The 22407-nt window shown below is 41.5% G+C and overlaps 1 protein-coding gene across 1 annotated transcript in view; it reads left to right on the top strand.

Annotated features, from left to right (window-relative positions):
- Window positions 1–22407, top strand: part of suox (sulfite oxidase) — a 48002-nt gene that overhangs the window by 21804 nt on the left and 3791 nt on the right. Inside the window, exons 2-3 of the mRNA XM_051676622.1 lie at window positions 14493–14562; window positions 14845–15034. Of these exons, the coding sequence (XP_051532582.1) occupies window positions 14504–14562; window positions 14845–15034 (249 nt within the window). The 5' untranslated portion in view covers window positions 14493–14503. The remainder of the gene's footprint in view (window positions 1–14492; window positions 14563–14844; window positions 15035–22407) is intronic.

The raw sequence follows: 22407 nt of genomic DNA, 5'->3' as shown, positions 1-22407 counted from the left end.
TTTCTGGCAACACCAGAATCAATCAATGCCTGGAGTTGGTGTTTTTGATCTCCCCAAGTGAGTGTGATGGGAAGGAACAATCCAGAGTTGGAAGGTGAAGCTGTGCGTGTAACTCCCGTTACAGTCCTTCCTTGCCTGTACGGGACTGGGCGTTTCCCGAAAGCTCGGGGCAGGCAGAGCGGAAATGACCATACACTCCACAATATAGACAACAGTGCTCTCTCATGCGACAGTCTCGTTCTGATGGGGAAAGCCTAGTCCTTCCCAATTGCATGGGTTCCGAGGACTCGTGGGGCACTGGTAGCATTTGAGCAAGTGCTGGACTGGCAGACAATGTGGAAACAGATGGCCGGTTCAGGCTTCTCTCCCTCAGGCGATTATCCAGCCGGATTGCTTGATCCATTAGGTTCAAGCTTGATTAGGTTCTCTGGTAGCCATATCATCCTTGATTGCCTCAGACAAACCATTCAGGAAGCACACCATGAGGGCCTCGTCGTTCCAGCCGCTCCCTGCTGCAACTGTACGAAACTGTATGGCATATTCAGCCGTGCTGCCAATACCTTGTCGGAGGGTGAGAAGTCTCTTAGAGGCTTGCCGGCCACTGAGGGGGTGGTGAAAGACTCGCTTGAACTCCTTTTCAAACACAGAATAACTTGAACAGAAGGGTGCCTGTGCTTCCAGACCGCTGTTGCCCAAGAAAGAGCCTTGCCAGAAAGGAGGGTGATAACATATGCAATCTTGGCCCGATCTGAGGGGAAGGAAGTTGGTTGTAATCCGAATGTGAGAGAGCATTGAGTCAGGAACCCATCACATGCACTGGTATCACCTGAGAAATGTTGTGGTGAAGGTAGGCGAGGTTCAATCAGAGGAGAAGGCACTCGAGAATCCGGAAGGGATACTGAGGCAGCAGTAGAAGCAGTAGCTGAAGAAGAGGGTAGCCGGTCCAGGATCTGACGGACAGAAATCATGAGATCTGACAGTACTTGTGTTTAGCCATCACAGTCTCCTGCTGAACTAGTGTTGACTCATGGCATTGGATTGTGGACACCTGCTGAGCAATTGTGGCCAGGAGGTTCTCTGGGTTCATAACATGGCTTGGTTATTCTGTCAGAGCTGGGATTTGAACTTGGGTCTCTGGCGCAAGAGTCTTAATTTCCACCACTGAGCCACAGAAGGGAGTTGAACCCAATAGTCAGACGCGTTCTTAAAATGAACTCAGAAGAGTTTATTAACAAAAATAGCAAAAAGGGTACAAAAAACAATTTCTTACAACCACAAAACAGAAAAATCTTTTGTCCAAAAAGGATCCAAAAGAGGGAAAAATAATCTCCAAAGAACTCAGGAAAAAGACACCAAAAATCAGCAAAAATAAACACAGGGAAAAACAATCCAAAAGGCATTCAAAGTTTAGTACTTAGAACTAGAGCAGACTTACGGCAGCAACTGGCTAGGAACATCAATAACCAAGCAAAGAAACAAAAGGAAGTGATCAATTTAAATACACAGCCCAGAACGAGGCACATGTGAAAACAATAACACGTGATAAAATGGCGGGAAACTGAAATGAAACACAATGAGGGCCTCTAGTGGCCAAAATATAACATTAAAGTAAAAAACACTGACAGTCTACCAGTTACCGCGTGTATCCGCGTGTACGATAGCTTAGGGACAAAGCTGGGCTTTAGCATTTAAGCTATCTACGAGCCAAAAATGTGTGCCAGAATGTTTGTGAGGGGTCGCGTGCATGTATGTGTGCGTGTGTGGTTAGTACGAGAGAGAGAGAGAGAAGTGACAGCCCTAAAGCTGATTTCGCGATCGTCGGAGAGAAAGCAGCTGTTTAGTTCATCGCTCAGAGACGCGATGGACGGCTCGTAAACAGTCCCGCGTTATTTGACTCTTTAATGGATGAACTCAGTTGCGGTCACACCCGCGATGGCGAAATTGCACAACAATCCAATTTGGTTGGACCACAATACAGCAAAACAAAATCGTGATAATTAATACCCTGAGTATTAATAATAAGCGGACATGGTGGTCCGTAAACTGTACAAGCAAAAACCTTGAAACACAAGAATAACACACTATAATATTCTATCTCTGCCCAGACGTAAACCTCTTACTTGAATCGCATGAGGACGCAGGTAGAATGTGTTTTCCGCCGTCCTTTAAATCTGACCCGGTTCCTTGAGGCTTGGGTGATGACGGGAGGCCGTTTCCTCGCTCTGTCGACGGGTGGTACGGCTGTTGATTCTCGGCGGGCTGGAAGATGGAAGAGAAATCTTTAATCTCTTCACTTCTGTAGGCAAACGGATGAAGATGCGAATTGCTCGGCAACTGTATGGCAACAGTTTCAAGTCGGACGTTACTTCCTTGTGCCACGAAGTTGCACCTGAGAGCAGCGAAGAGCTGCGTCCACACACTGCATGCAAAATCGCTGGAAACTAATTCTGGAAGCATTTCAGTGGTATTTCAACTCCTGATGATGTCATGTTTGAGGGACGTTCTGTTGTGTGCCTCATCCAATAGGAGTTGAGAGTTCGATCCTTTAGTGAGCAAGGCTTCATGGATTTGTAGTCTGTTTTGGACTCCCTTTGTTTGATTTTGGCACGATTTTTATCAGTAAGATTTACGACTTGGAAGGTGGGGGCTTGAGTTAGGTTTTTACGACTGTATTAGGCCTGCCTTTGTCTTCTATCTGAATACATGAGGCCCAACAGGTGGAAAATTACTAGTAGGCTACAAATTAAATCATGAATACATTTGTAAATAATACTGTATATAATATATATAATGTATATAGTATATAATGATACATATAAACGTAAAAATAAAAATAATTGAAAATATAGCTTCAAGCAGCAATGATGGCCTAAACACCATGGGTCCATTTCCACCCGGTGGCTTTTGGAAAACAATGCAAGATGAACACATGCATTTGGTGAAATAAACAAGTAAATTTGACACTCGTCTGATTTTTTTATTTTATTTTTTTTACACCAATTCCCAATGCGCTTTTAAGTCCTTGTGGTCGCGTAGTGATTTGCCTCAATCCGGGTGACGTAGGATGAATCCCAGCTGCCTCCACGTCTGAGACCATCAACCCGCGCATCTTATCACGTGGCTTGTTGAGTGCGTTGCCACAGAGACATAGCACGTGGAGGCTTCATGCCATTTGCCGCGGCATCCATGCTCAACTCACCACGCGCCCCACCGAGAACGAACCACATTATAGCGACCACGAGGAGGTTACCCCACGTGACTCTACCCTCCCTAACAACCAGGCCAATGTGGTTGCTTAGGAGACCTGCCTGGAGTCACTCAGCATGCCCTGGGATTTGAACTAGCGAACTCCAGGGTTGGTAGCCAGCATCTTTTACCACTGAGCTACCCAGGCCCCTGACACTGTCTGATTAAATTTGAAGAGATAGGGTTGAATATAAGAGCAGTTTTTTTTTTTTTCAAAGTCTATTGGAAGTGTCACATTATTGTTGCCAGCTGGAGGCGCTCTGACCGTTACCCACCATAGCCACATTAATGTCATAAGTGTGATTAAACATATGACAGAGTGTCAAATACACCCAAATATACTACAACATCATGTAATTTTATCTGTTGCCATGACAACACTATTTAAGATACCAAGAATCCCTTTACAATTTTTACATTAGCAGTGTCTTGACATTATTCTAAAAAATTTTTGAAGTGATTTGGGTAAATGTAAGAGGATTATTTCAAAGTCTGTTGTGAGTGCCAATTGAACAGGGGTGCATGTCCCGTACAGTGACTAACTCACTGATTAACCACCATAGTACGATGCATCATTAGAGAAACTAACTAGCTAGTCATGACTGTTTCCCGAAACCCTATTAACTATGTCGCATATCCATCGTTCGAACCACGTTGGTTCAACAAGGTAGAGCTGTCGTTAATGACGTTACTCAGGGAGTAGAGTAATAACTTCTGCAGAGATCGAATGGATATCAAATTATAACAACTCATTTACATAGACAAGAAGCCGTTTATTGTGAAAAAACTGCTTAAGACACAAAATAGACATTTACGTTTATATGCACTTTGTAAGTGGCGTACTCTTTACTACAGTATACAAGCGGTTCAGTCAGTAAGTTCGGTTTCCTCGCAACGCTGCTGTAGATAACGAACATGGCATCTGAGGACTTCTTCTGTTATATTCTGTTCTCCGTTGTTTTGTTTTATTTTCACCTGCCCCTCTGTTGCTGGTGTGTTTGTTTTCATTGCGACCTGTCGCAGCATTGAGCTGCAATTGTGGGGTTTCCCTCTTACCTCACTTTACCGTACTTGAGCATATACATATGCACACTTTTCAAAAACCAATAAGAATGGCACTTTTATTCTTGACACAATGAAAGATATAGAATTAAATATATATGGAGTGAAAGATACAGACTGGGTCTGGCAAATGGGGCTCTTGTGAAGCTGTGTGGTGCTGCATGGCAACAAACATATTATTTTCAACTTGCTTCTCAGTGACAGAGAAGTTAAAACCCTTCACAATCTGAATTTAAATACAAAATATAATATCCCTTGATGACCATCAAATGTATCATTTTTTTAACATGTTTTGAGTTAGTGCTTTTCTAATACACTGGGAATTCATCCAGTAATTTAACATGTAAAAATGAGCACATAATGGGCAATACTTGTGATTTGGTGCATCACAGTATCATTGGAATGCCAGATCAAATGTAAGCAATTATTGTGTGAATCATGTCATGCAATGTCATTACTTCATTATCAACTACCAGAATAATGTCATTAATAATTTATATACTGTAAGTGTGATGAAGAATCCTATGTATGGAATGAAATATAAACCTTTATTGTTTTGCAGTGGTGATGACCCACCATCACATATACTACAACAGTCAAGTAACTAAAGCTGGCTATGTAAAGATTTTCTCAATACACAAGATAATAGCCATGATAATATAAGCCAGACATCACACAAAACACTTCCTTTATTTAAATCTTCAGACAATTCTAAAGAGAGGCCTTCTATTTTTTCCCAAGCCACAGCATGAAAACTATGGGAAAAAAACAGCATGAAAGAAGCCTATTTTAAAACCAAATACCCATTAACAGATGGATACAATAATTTGATAATCAAATTAATTTGTGCCCTATTACTGTCACAAATCATTGATTAAGGAAGAAGACTGGTCGCCATGGAAACCACCGCTGGCCAAAGTCATCCGTGCCCTGGCCAGCATCCAGGAGTCCCACCACTAAGCCCTCCTCGTGCAAGGACAGTGCCTCCAGGAGCTCCTCCAAGCCCAAGCCGAGGATCGGCAGGCCTTGTGGAGCTGGTTAGCTCCAGGCAGTTCCTTCACCGCGGCCCCGGAAGCAGTAACGAAGCCACAGCTGTTGCTCCAAAATATGGGGCCCCAGGACGAGCTGGAGGCATACCTGAGTTTCTTCGAGCAGTCGGCCACCACTTCCGGCTGGCCACGATCCCAATGGGCCGTCCACCTGCTGTTGCTGTTTTCTGGGGAGGCCCAGCTCGCGGCGCAGCAACTTCCAGCTGAGGACCGCCTTGACTACATCAAGCTTAAGACCACTGTCCTGCAACGGGTTGGCCGGAGCCCCGAACAACACCATCAGCGATTCCGCTCCCTCACCTTGAGCGACAGCAGCCACCCGTTCGCCCCAACAGCTCCGTGATGCCTGCCGTAGATGGGTACTGGCCAAGGAAGGGCGTGGTGTGAAGGATCTATCGACCTGATGGTGCTGGAGCAGTTAACTGTTCACCTGCCCCGAGGAACAGTGGAATGGGTCCAGTGCCATCGCCCCACGTCGGTGGATGATGCCATCCAGCTGGCCGAAGCCCACATGGCGGCCTACCTGGAAGCTGGCGAGCCGCAGTCCAGTTCTCTCCCTCTCTCACTTACTCCCTCTTGCTCCTCCTCCTCATGCCCCTCCCTCTCCTCCCTGTCGCCCTACACCCACTCCCTGGAAACGGGAAGTGGTTCCACCCAAACCGGCGCACCGCCTTCGCAGGCTGCACTATGTGCCGGCCCCCTCCCCTATCCCTCTCCATCGTCCTTCCCAGGTTGATGTGTCTGCTGCCACGGGTGCAGCCAGGAAGCCTGGGCCGGCCTGTCGGGGTTGCGGGGAGCCTGGTCGCTTCCAAGACCGGTGTCCAGTGATGGAGGTGGTGACGTGGATCTGGGTCCCCGACACGCCACAGGCTGCCCCCGGTCGAGCAGGGACGTACAGGATACCGGTAAAAATTAAGGGCTGTACATACCAAGCCCTGGTGGATTCGGGTTGTAATCAAACCTCGATCCACTACGGCTTGGTTCATGATGGGTCTTTGGGTACAAAACACAAGGTGATGGTCAGGTGTGTGCATGGAGATGTTCACAAATACCCGGTAGCGACTACCATTATCCAGTTTCGGGGAGTAAAGCATGGAGTGGAGGCCATGGTTAATTCCCGCGTGAACCAGTTGGCCGGAGTTTAAAAGATTATTAAAAGCATTGTGTGTAGATGGGTCCTGCAAACCAAAAACACGGTGTGTGATGTGTGACGCGATGGCTGGGGAGGTGGAGCCGGGGCCATCCGCATCTGCTCAGCATCAGAATGATGCAGGGGGGGAATCCTCCGGCATTCCTGCCCTTAGGGAATTCCCAGAGGGGGACTTCCCTCTAGAGCAGTCGCGTGACGAAACCCTTAGGCACGCCTCTGACCAAGTGAGAGTAATTGATGGCCAGCAGCTCCAGCCTGACATCGCCCTCACATATCTGCATTTTTCAGTTATTAGGGACCGGTTGTATCGAGTGATGCAGGATACTCAAACCCTTAAAAATACAACCCAGTTATTAGTCCTGAGGAGCTGTCGGGAAACACTTTTCCAGGCGGCTCATCACAATCCTATGGCGGGTCACTTAGGGCAAGAAAGAACACTACACCGTTTAATGGCCCGTTTTTATTGGCCGGGGATGTGCGCAGATGGTGTGCGGCATGCCGCGAATGTCAGTTGGTGAATCCACCGGCCATCCCAAGAGCAAAATTGCGCCCATTACCGCTAATTGAGGTCCCCTTTGAAAGAATTGGCATAGACCTCGTGGGGCCATTAGAATGGTCAGCATGCGGATATTGGTTTGTGTTAGTCCTGGTGGATTACGCAACACAATATCTGGAAGCAGTGCCCCTGCACAACATCTCAGCAACCAGTGTTGCGGAGGCACTCAAAATTATCAAAATTATCTCCCGGGTGGGGATTCCAAAAGAATTCCTCACCGACCAGGGCACTACGTTTATGTCACGCACACTACGCAAACTTTATGAATTGCTCGGGATTAAATCGATTCGCACCAGCGTTCATCACCCACAAACTGATGGGCTGGTGGAATGATTTAATCGCACCCTAAAAAACATGATTCGTAAGTTCGTACACGAGGACACTAGTAATTGGGACAAGTGGCTGGACCTCCTATTATTTGCAGTCAGGGAGGTCCCACAAGCCTCCACGGGGTTTACCCCCTTCAAGCTCCTGTATGGACGCCGGCCCTGCGGAGTGCTTGACATCATACGGGAGGCGTGGGAGGAGGGACCTTCCCAGAGCAAAAATGAAATTCAATATGTCCTTGGTCTTCGAGCAAAGCTACACACACTGGGTCAGTTGTCACAACAGAATTTGCTCCAAACTCAAGAGACACAAAGCGGCTGTATAACAGGGGTGCCCAGCTACGGGAATTTGCACCGGGAGACAAAGTACTTGTATTACTCCCCACATCGAACTCGAAATTACTTGCCAAGTGGCAAGGACCCTTTGAGGTTACACGGCAAGTCGGGGACCTCGATTATGAGGTTAAACGAATGGATAGAGGCACGTCAAATTTACCACCTCAACCTCCTTAAATTATGGAGAGAGGCAGTCCCCGTGTCCATGGCGACGGTAGTTCCGGAGAGGGCAGACCTCGGGCCAGAGGTGAAGTTCAAAGCCAATCCATTCACCCGGTCCCTTGTGGAAACCACCTCTCGCCGTCCCAGCTCACGGAGGTGGCCAGGTTGCAAAAAGAGTTTACGGACGTGTTCTCCTCTTCCCGGTCGGACTAACCTCATACACTATATCGAGACCCCACTGGGAGTGTTAGTGCATAGTCGGCCATACTGCGTACCCGAACACAAGAAAAAGGTGATTCGGGACGAATTAGAGGCAATGCTCGAGATGGGGGTAATAGAAGATTCGCACAACAATTGGGCAAGCCTGGTTGTTCTTGTACCTAAGAGTGTCGGGTCAGTCCGGTTCTGTGTTGATTACCGGAAAATCAACGCGGTGTCTAAATTTGACATGTACCCAATGCCCCGAATTGAGGAACTGCTCGATCGGTTGGGTGCGGCTCAATTTTATTCGACACTGGATTTAACTAAGGGATATTGGCAGATCCCCTTAACTCCATTATTGCGAGAAAAAAACGGCCTTTTCCACACCATTCGGATTACACCAATTCATCACTCTTCCGTTCGGTTTGTTCGGGGCTCCCGCCACGTTCCAGCGCCTAATGGATAAGATCCTCCGGCCACACGCTGCATATGCCACTGCCTACTTGGATGATATCATTATATACAGTAATGATTGGCAGAGGCATATGCAGCATCTGAGAGCTGTCCTGAAGTCGCTGAGGCGGGCGGGGCTCACAGCAAACCCGGAAAAATTACGCAATTGGGTGGGTGGAAGTACGATATCTAGGCTTCCACTTGAGTCATGGGCATGTATGTCCTCAAATTGATAAGACCGCAGTGATAGAGGCCTGCCCATGTCCCAAGTCCAAAAAGGAGGTGAGGCAGTTCATGGGGCTGGCTATTACAGAAGGTTTGTTCCTAATTTTTCCAATGTCACCAGCCCCTTGACTGATCTCACTAAAAAGGGGGCACCAGATCCGGTCCAGTGGACGGAGGCGTGCCAACAGGCTTTCACGAGAGTGAAATCTGCACTCTGTGGCGGGCCACTTTTACATGCTCCTAACTTCTCTCTCCCCTTTATTTTACAGACGGATGCATCAGAGAGGGGGTTGGGGTCCGTGCTCTCGCAGGAGGTGGAGGGTGTGGAGCGCCCCGTGCTGTACATTAGTCGTAAACTCTCTTTGAGAGAGACTAGGTACAGCACCATCGAGAAAGAGTGCCTTGCCATCAAGTGGGTGGTCCTAACCCTCCGCTACTACCTGCTGGGGCGGGCCTTCATCCTCCACTCGGATCATGCCCCGCTTCAGTGGCTCCACCGCATGAAGGATGCCAATGCGCGGATCACACGTTGGTACTTGCTGCTTCAGCCCTTCAAATTTAAGGTGGTTCACAGGCCGGGGCCACAGATGGTTGTGGCTGATTTCCTCTCCAAAAGGGCCATCACCTGGTGATTAATGATACGTAACACTGTGTCTTGTTACAGTGACGACAGAGATGGGCTTGAAAAGGCCGCCGAGAATGCCAGTGAGGGAGAAAGAGTCCCAGTCGCACAGACCTGCCAGTTCGTGAAGCTAAACGCTACAAAGCTGTTAACCTTAATTATTTATGAGTTTGTGTTGTCTCTTACGACTAAGGCTAGAGCAGATACCTTGTTGTGAAGCTGAAGGGTAAATGCACTGCTGTGAAGCTGAAAAGCCAAAGACTGTTTGTTAGACTGGTAAACCATTAAAACTTGATTTACCTGCACTGCCACCCCGCTTCCCGCTTCCTTATTGTTGATTCTTCTACACACTCACATTTAGCTAGTTAATTTAGATGATTATTAGCCACCAAGGTGTTTCTATCCATTCCTCAGGTGCATCAGTAGCAGGTGTATTAATGACTCTCCTAACAAATACAGTATCTGTGTGTGTATCAAATGCTCAGCAATGGCGGCTTTACAAAGAATCCTACAGCTTGAGCGCAGAAGTCAGGTAGTGTATAAATGCATTCATAAGGACAAATTTCTCCCCACTTGACCCTCTATCTGATGATGACATCATAAGAAAATTCCGGATTCCAAGGACCTTCAGAGGGCCACAAGAAGAAACTATGCCTTGGTTGATGATGGCCTGTGGCTCAGCAAGTCTTAGGTCAGCAAGGCTGTGAAAGCAGTAACACCTTTGCTGTTACAGCTTATGAACACCATGCTGACTTTCCCCAAAACTCCTCAAAAAATACAATCACAACATTGCAGTCACGGAAATTTGTTCAACTTCCTGAGGAGGAAGAGGGGATCATGCTGGTGCTGATGAAGATGCTGCTGCTACTGATGATGATGATCCACTAAACCCACATCAAGGTTGCAGGAATGCATCCTGCAGGAGCAGAAGTCAGAGAACATTTAATTCAGAAAATGTTTGGTTACTTTTTCATTTTTAAATACAGTTTGGTTACTGTATTTTCTATTATTTCATCTGACTGACATAACTTGTGTTAATAAACATTTTGTGTAATTTCCTATCTTGGTCTATGTATTTTTTCCCCCTGCAAACTTTAATTGAAAGACTATTGCAAACAAGAAGTATACATTTGTTTTCTATAACAAAGCCTATTGAGAATATTCCATATTCTATTATATTCTACTTCTGTGAACACCTCACAATAAACACAAAACCACATACACAGACATGTTTTCCCAAACAGAAATCAGATATATGGCCATACATGTACATTTCTACAATTATTGTTCATTTATTTGGGCATATTGGCTATATAAAATTACACTGTGATTTGGGAAATTATGTTTTACATATATGAAAGTGTAATATTTTGAAATATGTAAATGAATTATTTTACACTTACATAGCGCTTTTCTGACACTACTCAAAGTACAGCAAAAATATTGCATATACTGTATGTACAGTACAGATAACTTTTTTTATCAGTAAAAACCATTAACATGCATATTGTGTTTTACATATATAGCCATATGTGAAATTTCCCTTTGGAAAATGTTGTAACAAAGATATTTGCTTGTAAATAATAAAATAACTTGCCTTTTCTACATGAAAACAAAGCAAATACTGTGTTCCAAATGTCATAAATGATGCCTTCGGAGGGCACTTTGAAGGGAGAACAATTGTGATAGTCATGCTGGAAGATCGTTTCAAACAGAATTTCCAATAAAAATAACTTTGAGCACCACGACTTCAAGCCTTTCAAAGCTCTCAGAGTGGATGGTGAAGTCTTTGAAAGCAGTACGGCATGGGGTGATAAGTCTGAATAGAACACACCCCAGTGGCAGCGAAATCAATGATGTAGACAGCGCAAACTAACAAGGAACTATGCTTCTAACCACAGCCGGAGACGCTGCTTGCGAATGTTCGTTGGAACTACGGTTTCGGGAAGCGGCAAATCATTTAACTATTTTGGTAACGATGAATCTTGCGACCGTAGTTCGCTAACGATGCTTTTAGGAAACGCACCCCAGAGCAGTTATCTGAGTTACCATAGACTTTGTCAGTTCGAGCCTGTCTGGCCATTTTCTGTTGACCTCTCTCATCAAAAAGGCATTTCCATCTACAGAACTGCCACTCACTGGATGTTTTTTGTTTTTGGCACCATTCGGAGTAAATTATAGAGACTGTTGTGTGTGAAAATGCTAGGAGATCAGCAGTTATAGAAATACTCAAACCAGTCCGTCTGGCATCAACAATCATCCATGCGATTATTTAATCTGCCAATAATGTGGCAGCAGTGCAGTGCATAAAATCACACAGATACAGGTCAGGAGCTTCAGTTAATGTTCACATCAAACATCAGAATGGGGAAAAATTTTGATCTCAGTTACTTGGACCTTGGCATGATTGTTTCATGAATCACCTAGGAGGGGTATTTAAAAGTTCAGAGACTGCAATATTCAAAAAATCAAAAATGGCTGACTTCCTTTTTGGAGGACCTAATGACTATAATTATGAAAGTTGATGAGAACTATATATGTACCAATTTTGGTGACTGTAGGTGAAAATGGGGGTGCTACAGAGCCCCTCTTACATGGCCATTTTAAAGGGGGCACTACAGGGCCCTAATAATAATAATCCTTAGAAGAACAATAGGGTCTCTGCACTTTCAGTGCTTGGGCTCTAATATCATTAGAAGAACAATTGGGTCTCTGCACTTTCAGTGTTTGGGCCTTAATAATAATCTTTCGAAGAGCAATTGGGCCTCCTCACTTTCAGTGCTTGGGCCCTAATAATCCTTAGAAGAACAATAGGGCTTCAGCACTTTCAGTGCTTGGGCCCTAATAATAATCCTTAGAAGAAAAATAGGGCCTCCACACTTTCAGTGCTTGGGCCCTAATAATTATAATAATAATCTTTATAAGAACAAAAGGTCCTCCGCACTTCAGTGCTTGGGCCCTAAATATAAACCATGATTGTTTAATACAAATCTCAAGCGATTACCCCTGAAAAATTGTGATTGTCAGGGACATTATTTTGATGTTCTGTACTTTCAGAATTTGAACATGAACTTTATTACCACTTGCTGGTGGAATCTCAAAACTGCAAATGCAGGATCTGGATTTCAACTTTGCGCTGAGTTAAGAGGTGGTATTGAAAATGACACAGATACAGGTCAGGAGATTCAGTCAGGTGCTGCAAGACTTTCACCCACTGTCAAAACTTTCACCCACTGTTGCACTTGTGCATGGTTGTGTGACAATAAAAGTGATTTAATTTGATTTGATTTGAAACGTCTAAGTGCAACGAAATATTTCTCAGGAAAATAGCAAATTGCGCTTTACGGCACTTCATTTACATACAATACCCACAGTTTGCATACCTAAACACACAATAGCGCAAACACTCCCACCCACACCCATTTGTGCTTTGCACTGACATACAAATTGCACTTAGAATTAGCACTCTCACGAAAATTGGATAAGACGTTGCCCAGGGTCATGGGGCGTAGCAATGCGCTTTGCGCACTCACGAAATTGGAGCCCATGTACTTACTCATTGTATTTATTCACAACATATAGAAAGACAACTTTGCCTTAACACATATGTAGGAGAGACTGGGGCTAGTTGTACCACAGGGAAGTTGTCACAAGGGCTACAGTATATTACAGTAAGAGTCAAAAGTCCAATTGAACAAATGTTTTTTTTTTTTTTTTCTCTAGCAGAGGTTTTGAATGTTGGTTTCAAACATCTAGTTCTAAATCCTTTTAGAACATTGAAATTTTTTGTTAATTCTGTCTTATAAAGTATATCACATTTGTGTTATATTACTTGGATAAACAGGCAAACATAATAAAAAAAACAAAACACTGGCATACAATAAATGAAGGGTCAACTATTTTATAAAGACAGGTTTATTTAAAAGTTGTTACATGTGTTTCAAATGGAAAAAAAAATGCACACCATTTATCAATGACGTGTTGTTGGCCAAAACAGTTTTGATATTTTTGTACATTACCTTTCCATTTTGGTTGCTTTATGAATCGCTTTGTGCTATAAAAAAACATATAGGCTGTTTAATGCAGGTGTAGTTTTAAAGAGAGGCATACAGTATTTTGTTTTGGTGGTTGTGGTGGAGAGGTGATGGTAGGAATCTTTATCTAAATGGTAAACTAAACCATATCACCCGAGAAAGGTTCAATTCAATAAAACATGATAACCCACATAAGCATCAAAAACTTAAAACGTAGATATGTTTTAACATATCTAGACTGTCTAACATAAATATTACCGTTAACAATAATGTATAAAATAAGACAAATCCCTCATGACTCATCAAAACTCAAACACATGTAAGTTTACTGGGTAAATAAATAAAATGAAATCAAGTGTAATTCTATGGGATAGTAGACACTTCATGGGCTAGTCGACACTTTCACAATCAAATGCAACCTTCATGTTCTTAGAAGTTCTTATACAATCTTGGAAGTCATAATTACGATGTGATGTAATGTGTGTAAAAAAATAAAAACAAAATAATTTTTATATTATTATATACAGTTTTCTCTGTTTTTCACTTAAACAGAGGACAGGAAGCTTTTTACCACTGAAAATGATGGGAAATATATATAGTCTGGTTGTACAAGCCAGTTGCCTGAAGTCCGGGTTCAAAGAAAATCTAGAGTTGTCCACAAATTTTAACATTTTGGTGGTGACTTTCATGTTCTCTGACATGACTTGAAGGCAGCAGTTGTGAAATATATATATTTTTTTATAATTTACTCATGTTATTCCAAACTTTTAAGAATTTCTTACCTTCGTGGAACACAAAAGAAGCTGTTAGGCAGAATGTTAGCCTCAGTCAACTTTCACTTACACTTCAAAAGTTGAAATTAAGCAAATAGTGAGGAAAACATTCAACATTACATCTTTTGTTTAATTTGTTGAACCACTGTTTCTGTGAGCATACATGGAAATATTATGCTATCCATTAAAAAAAAAAAAAAAAAAAAGAGCTATTTGTGGTCTGTTTTGATAACTAGATTAAATTTAACCTGTGTCATTACACTTTGACAGCAGTTTTTCTTCTTTCTCTCTTTTCAGAGAAAAGTGCAATGCAGCACCTCAGGCATTGCCAAGGCTTTGCTCAGGTCTTCCTTATCAGGAGTCAAAGGTAATTCTGCCATTTCATATAAACCTTTGTTCCTTATCATTTCACCATTTCCAAATAAGGTATATGAACGTTTATTTTCTAAGATTCATGGTTCACTGGGTTGGGTTCATCAACATGGCAGTTTGATTTAATGATTTGCTTGATTCCAGTTTCAGTGAAATTCTCTGTCTTGCACAGAAATTAGGATACTTAAATTGTCAATTCACCCCAATTTAAATTATTAGAAAATTCTTATTATAAGTAATTAGTAATTAGTGCTGAAACTTGTCTTAACTCTCTCAGTTCCAAGCTTTCGAAGAGCGTTATCCCATCACTGTCTGTGTGGGGTGGGCATCTCTCTTCCCGCTGGAGGAGCACTGGAGGTCATGAAAAGCAAGAATACAATGAAAGGAGGCAGAAGTTCAGATTTGCTCTAGCAGGGCTGCTGGCAGGTACTGGAGCTGTTCTAGCATATAAGCTCCACCAAGGCAAGGTGAGAAACATAACATAACATAAAAAATAAAAAAAAAGCAATAAGAATTATTGATAGAAGTAATTATATTATTTCTCTCTATTATTTAAAGATATTGTGGACTTCAACATTGTTTACATTATGTATAAAGCACACAAGTATTTATTACAGTGCTGTCAGTCGAAAAATATTTATTTGTGATTTTTTCACTGGTAAAATCGAAGCTTTGCGATCAAGCTTCACCATTAGTATTTAACAGCCTTTGGATGCTGTTGCCTGTCCTGTTCTGTTAGACTGGTTTGCACATATTTCTCTCATAGAGCTAAAAGATATAGTCTGACAGATAAAGCCAACAACTTCATGTTGAAGTCATTCCTGTACGGCTGTTTAAAGGAATAGTTCACCCAAAAATGAACATTTGCTGATAATTTACTCATCCTCAGGCCATCCAAGATGTATCTGAGTTTCTTTCTTTATCAAAACAGAATTTAAGATTTTTAGGATTTCATTTCAGGCCTCCTCCTTTAAACAATGCAAGTGAATGTACTCAATTTTTTTGATGGTCCAAAATGCATATTTAGGGTGCATCAAAATAATCCACACGACTCCAGTTAACAAATAAAGTTCTTCTGAACCCAAACAATTGATTATTTTTAGAAACAAAACAATACTTATATACTTTTTAACTACAAATGTTCGCTTCCGTACATCTCTGTGACGCGCGCTCATGAGAGGGATGACGTATGCTCGTTGGTGAGGTCACACGTGGAGGAGGAGGCAGGAAGCGTGTCATTTCACAAGACAAAAGGGTAACTGAATTTAAACAAATGATCTGGTTCAAAAGTTTATTTTCCCTTGGTTCTAAAAGGATTAGTTCACCCAAAAATGAAAATTCAGTCATCGTTTACTCACCCCTGTGCTGTTATAACTCCATATAACTTTCATTCTTTTTCTTAACACAAAGGGAGAAATTGTGAAGAAATGTTTTTTTGCTCAGTGATGTCACACAATGGCAGTTTATGGTGATCACTTCTTCAAGTTTCAGAAGGACACAAAAGTATAATTCAGAAGTCTAACAAATTATTGTATGTGACTCATGTCTTGTTCTCAAGGAATACTATAAGGTTTGGTGAGAAACAAACCGAAATCTGATGTATTATTATTATTATTATTATTAATTTTTTAATTTTTTTATCCCCTTTTCTCCCCAATTTGGAATGCCCAATTCCCACTACTTAATAGGTCCTTGTGGTGGCACGGTTACTCACCTCAATCCGGGTGGCGGAGGACAAGTCTCAGTTGCCTCCGCTTCTGAGACAGTCAATCCGTGCATCTTATCATATGGCTCGTTGTGCATGATACCGCGGAGACTTCACATGTGGAGGCTCATTCTACTCTCCGCGATCCACGCACAACTTACCACGTGCCCCATTGAGAGCGAGAACCACTAATCGTGACCACGAGGAGGTTACCCCATGTGACTCTACCTTCCCTAGCAACCGGGCCAATTTGGTTGCTTAGGAGACCTGGCTGGAGTCACTCAGCACACCCTGGATTCGAACTCGTGACACCAGGGAAATCTGATGTATTATTAAGTGAAATTCTTGACCGATCGTTGATCTCCTGTGCGTGTTCATGAGACACTTCACGTGAGCTTTAGAGCTCCTGGCATGAGAGCAAACCCTTTAATATGGTGTGTTGATTTCTCTGTGATTAATGACTGTTTGTGTAATAATTGTTCATGAGTCCCTGCTTTGTCCTGAGCTGTGTAGCTGCCCACTTTTATTAAGAAAAATACTGTACATTCTTTGGTTTCCCAGCATCTTCTGCACATTTGAGTTCTTCCTAACAGTGGCTAAATGATATAGACATTCAGCTTTTGACACTTAGGACAATTGATGGACAAATACACAACTATTACAAAAGGTGCAAGCATTCATTGATGCTCAAGAAGGCAACCCAAAAAACAAGGGGATGTGAACTTTTGAACAGGATGATTTGTGTAAATTACAGTACATTTTGTGTATTGTAGCTTTTGAAGGGCAGTACTACATAAAATATATAATCTTTTATCTCTTATATTTGCATACATTCTGAAAGGGGTGTGAAAACGGCCTGAAAACCTGAAACAAAAGGGGTATGCAAACTTCTGCAGTATATAGTTTGTGAAAATGTATATTTTAATTTATATTTTGTTTTTCACTAATTAACCACATTTTAGCATTTAACTGTTCAGTCCGATTTGTGAACTAGTTGGAGCGGTTAATTGCAAAGAAGAGTTGGCAAAATATCACCAATTCTAGGATCATATTACTCCCGGTTATCGGCTCATTTCGATTCGGAGTGTCAGGCACATCCGAGAGACAGGTTAAGATAGAGTAACTTGTGGATCAGTGTTGACTCGAGACGTGAACTGTTTCAAACGATTCAGTCCAATTTGGTGAACTAGTTCAACTCGTTCACTAAAAAGAACCTGTTCAAAAGAACGATTCGTTCATGAACTGGACATCACTAGTCCGAGTCCGAACTCGAGTACCCCAACTCTGTATATACATATGATGTGCAGATTTTGCTGTTTCGGAAGGAAATTGGTACTTTAATTCACCAAAGTGGCATTCAACTGATCACAAAGTATAGTCAGAACATTACTGATGTAAAAAAAACAGCACCATCACTATTTGAAAAAAGTAATTTTTGATCAAATCTAGAGAGGCCCCATTTTCAGCAGCCATCACTTCAACACCTTATCCTTGAGTAATCATGCTAAATTGCTAATTTGGTACTAGAAAATCACTTGCCATTATATCAAACACAGTTGAAAGCTATTTGGTTCATTAAAAGAAGCTTAACTTTGTGTTTGTTTTTGAGTTGCCACAGTATGCAATAGACTGGCATGTCTTAAGGTCAATATTAGGTCAAAAATGGCAAAAAAAGAAACAGCTTTCTCTAGAAACTCATCAGTCAATCATTGTTTTGAGGAATGAAGGCTATACAATGATTGAAATTGCCAAAAAACTGAAGATTTCATACAAAGGTGTACACTAAGGCAACTGGCTCTAACAAGGACAGAAAGAGACGTGGAAGGCCAGATGTACAACTAAACAAGAGGATAAGTACATCAGAGTGTCTAGTTTGAGAAATAGATGCCTCACATGTCATCAGCTGACAGCTTCATTGAATTCTACCCACTCAACACCAGTTTCATGTACAACAGTAAAGAGAAGACTCAGGGGTGCAGGCATTATAAGAAGAATTGCAAAGAAAAAGCCACTTTTGAAACAGAAAAACAAAAAGAAAATGTTAGAGTGGGCAAAGAAACACAGACATTGGACAACAGATAATTGGAAAAGAGTGTTATGGATCTTAACCCCATTGAGCTTTTGTGGGATCAGCTAGACTGTAAGGTGCGTGAGAAGTGCCCGACAAGCCAGCCACATCTATGGCAAGTGCTACAGGAAGTGTGGGGTGAAATGTCACCTGAGTATCTGGACAAACTGACAGCTAGAATGCCAAGGATCTGCAAAGCTGTCATTGCTGCACATGGAGGATTTTTTGATGAGAACTCTTTGAAGTAGTGTAAGAAGTTCTGAAAAATTTTTTCTAATTGTAATAGTATTTTTTCATGTTATTAATGTCCTGGCTATACATTGTGATCAGTTGAATGCCACTTTGGTGAATAAAAGTACCAATTTCTTTCCATATGAGCAAAATCTGTACATTATTCCAAACTTTTGGCCGCCAGTGTATATATATTTAAAAGGACATACAGGTGCATCTCAATAAATTAGAATGTCGTGGAAAAGTTCATTTATTTCAGTAATTCAACTCAAATTGTGAAACTCGTGTATTAAATAAATTCAATGCACACAGACTGAAGTAGTTTAAGTCTTTGGTTCTTTTAATTGTGATGATTTTGGCTCACATTTAACAAAAACCCACCAATTCACTATCTCAAAAAATTAGAATACATCATAAGACCAATAAAAAAAACATTTTTAGTGAATTGTTGGCCTTCTGGAAAGTATGTTCATTTACTGTATATGTACTCAATACTTGGTAGGGGCTCCTTTTGCTTTAATTACTGCCTCAATTCGGCGTGGCATGGAGGTGATCAGTTTGTGGCACTGCTGAGGTGGTATGGAAGCCCAGGTTTCTTTGACAGTGGCCTTCAGCTCATCTGCATTTTTTGGTCTCTCGTTTCTCATTTTCCTCTTGACAATACCCCATAGATTCTCTATGGGGTTCAGGTCTGGTGAGTTTGCTGGCCAGTCAAGCACACCAACACCATGGTCATTTAACCAACTTTTGGTGCTTTTGGCAGTGTGGGCAGGTGCCAAATCCTGCTGGAAAATGAAATCAGCATCTTTAAAAAGCTGGTCAGCAGAAGGAAGCATGAAGTGCTCCAAAATTTCTTGGCAAACGGGTGCAGTGACTTTGGTTTTCAAAAAACACAATGGACCAACACCAGCAGATGACATTGCACCCCAAATCATCACAGACTGTGGAAACTTAACACTGGACTTCAAGCAACTTGGGCTATGAGCTTCTCCACCCTTCCTCCAGACTCTAGGACCTTGGTTTCCAAATGAAATACAAAACTTGCTCTCATCTGAAAAGAGGACTTTGGACCACTGGGCAACAGTCCAGTTCTTCTTCTCCTTAGCCCAGGTAAGACGCCTCTGATGTTGTCTGTGGTTCAGGAGTGGCTTAACAAGAGGAATACGACAACTGTAGCCAAATTCCTTGACACGTCTGTGTGTGGTGGCTCTTGATGCCTTGACCCCAGCCTCAGTCCATTCCTTGTGAAGTTCACCCAAATTCTTGAATTGATTTTGCTTGACAATCGTAAGGCTGCGGTTCTCTCGGTTGGTTGTGCATCTTTTTCTTCCACACTTTTTCCTTCCACTCAACTTTCTGTTAACATGCTTGGATACAGCACTCTGTGAACAGCCAGCTTCTTTGGCAATGAATGTTTGTGGCTTACCCTCCTTGTGAAGGGTGTCAATGATTGTCTTCTGGACAACTGTCAGATCAGCAGTCTTCCCCATGATTGTGTAGCCTAGTGAACCAAACTGAGAGACCATTTTGAAGGCTCAGGAAACCTTTGCAGGTGTTTTGAGTTGATTAGCTGATTGGCATGTCACCATATTCTAATTTTTTGAGATGGTGAATTGGTGGGTTTTTGTTAAATGTGAGCCAAAATCATCACAATTAAAAGAACCAAAGACTTAAACTACTTCAGTCTGTGTGCACTGAATTTATTTAATACACGAGTTTCACAATTTGAGTTGAATTACTGAAATAAATGAACTTTTCCACGACATTCTAATTTATTGAGATGCACCTGTATATAGGCAACTGACACATATTTATAAAAGTCAAGTTGAGTTCTAACAGAGGCAATAGAAATAATTTATGTAATAACTTTACAAATCTTTAAAAATAGTAGTTTATATGTTCTTTTCTATTGGGTGGCACATATCCCCCAATCTAACCCCGAAAAATACACTTAAAAATTAAACACCTAAATTATTTTTCATATTTTTTTAAACACTTCAACATAATGCACCTTGTCAAGTCCTACTGAAATTTAGTTGACATGAGTTTTCTGCCTTAAAAAAAAAAAAAAAAAAAAAAAAAACATTATTTAGGGTGAAAAATTGTTGTCCTCCATTTTTTTTGTCAATACCGAAAAAAACACAATTTCCTCTCCCTGGACCATGTGGTGAGTAGATGTATTTTAACATTTTGAAATAATAGTGATGTAAAGTCAGAAAACCTCGATGTGTTTTTAAAAAGTGTCATTACCGAACTTTGTTGTTAGTCTTATAAAACACAAAATTTGACATTTGAAAAAATTACATGAGTTTTTCGTGACTTTCCTCTGTTCAAATGAGTGATGTCTAGAATTCTACTGTGCTGACATTTTAATATAAGGGCAAGATTAGCTTGAATTGTCAAACCTGAAACAGTCAATACCGAAAATGTTTTTGTCATTACCTAACAAGCTATGGTTGTTTTGGTATTGACATATTTGTTTTGGTAGTGATATTAAGTTGTTCTTTCAGATTTTATTTGTAAAAATATACATAATTTATACATGTAATACATACACTCACCGAGCACTTTATTAGGAAGACCTGTACACCTACAAATTCATGTGATTATCTAATCAGCCAATCATGTGGCAGCAGTACAATGCATAAAATCAGGCAGATACAGGTCAGGAGCTTCAGTTAATGTTCACATCAACCATCAAAATGGAGAAAAATTGTGATCTCAGTGATTTCAACTGTGGCATGATTGTTGGTGCCAAATGAGCTGGTTTGAGTATTTCTGTAACTGCTGATCTCCTGGGATGCACAACAGTCTCCAGAGTTTACTCAGAATGGTGCCAAAAAAAAAAAAACAAAACATCCAGTGAGTGGCAGTTCAGTGGACAGAAATGCCTTGTTGATGAGATAGGTCAACGGAGAATGGCCAGACTGGTTCGAGCTGACAGAAAGTCTACAGTAACTCAGGTAACCACTCTGTACAATTGTAGTGAGCAGAATAGCATCTCAGAATGCACAACATGTCGAACCTTGAGGTGAATGGGCTAAAACAGCGGAAGAACTAGTCGGACACTTAATTAAGACCATAATGTTCCTAATAAATTGCTCAGTGAGTGTAAATCTATGTAAGTTTTTACTTGTAGACTAATACAAGCAGATAGACACAAGAGATGCAAATGTGCCCAAGAGTACAGCTGAGCGCCTATGTGAATATTGGCGGAGGATTAGGGATGACCCCATAAGATATCAACAATTAACTTAAAAAAATGAAAGAGAATAAAAATTTAAGACAAAAGCAAGAGGGATCATTTACAAATGTAAAAGACTTTACAGACAGGGAGAAGAGATACACACGTGCAAGATGGAGCACAAGTCAAAAACAGCATAGGTCACGGAAGAAAGCACAGAAAGAACTAGAGACCTTCTGCAGGGAAACAACTCCACCTTGTATGTCAATTGAAGGTGAACGTACATCAGACCACAACATACCTGAAACCTGAACATACTTGCTAAAAGTGTCATTAAGTGACTTGATGTGTAAAACAAATAAGTAAACGGTGTTCCATGAAAATAAGGTCACAATCAAAACACTTTTTTTTTTTTTTTTTTTTTTTTTTTCATAATTTCAGTGTACCCATAGTGAATTTATAAATTTCAGATACGGTGCAATACAAATTTAAAATAAATTTGGGAAGAAATTATTAAAAAAATTTAAACTCATCCAACCCTTAATTTGCACCACTTATGTAGAATTATCCATCTATGTTCTTTGTTTTAATCGTTTATGTACAGCATTTTGGTATACAGTTGTTGTTTTTAAATGTGCTTTATAAATAAATT

Source organism: Myxocyprinus asiaticus, chromosome 37 (assembly GCF_019703515.2).
Source record: "Myxocyprinus asiaticus isolate MX2 ecotype Aquarium Trade chromosome 37, UBuf_Myxa_2, whole genome shotgun sequence".
Classification (NCBI taxonomy): Eukaryota; Metazoa; Chordata; class Actinopteri; order Cypriniformes; family Catostomidae; genus Myxocyprinus; species Myxocyprinus asiaticus.
Note: the sequence above shows the minus strand (reverse complement) of the source record. Positions and strands in the feature narration are given on the sequence as shown.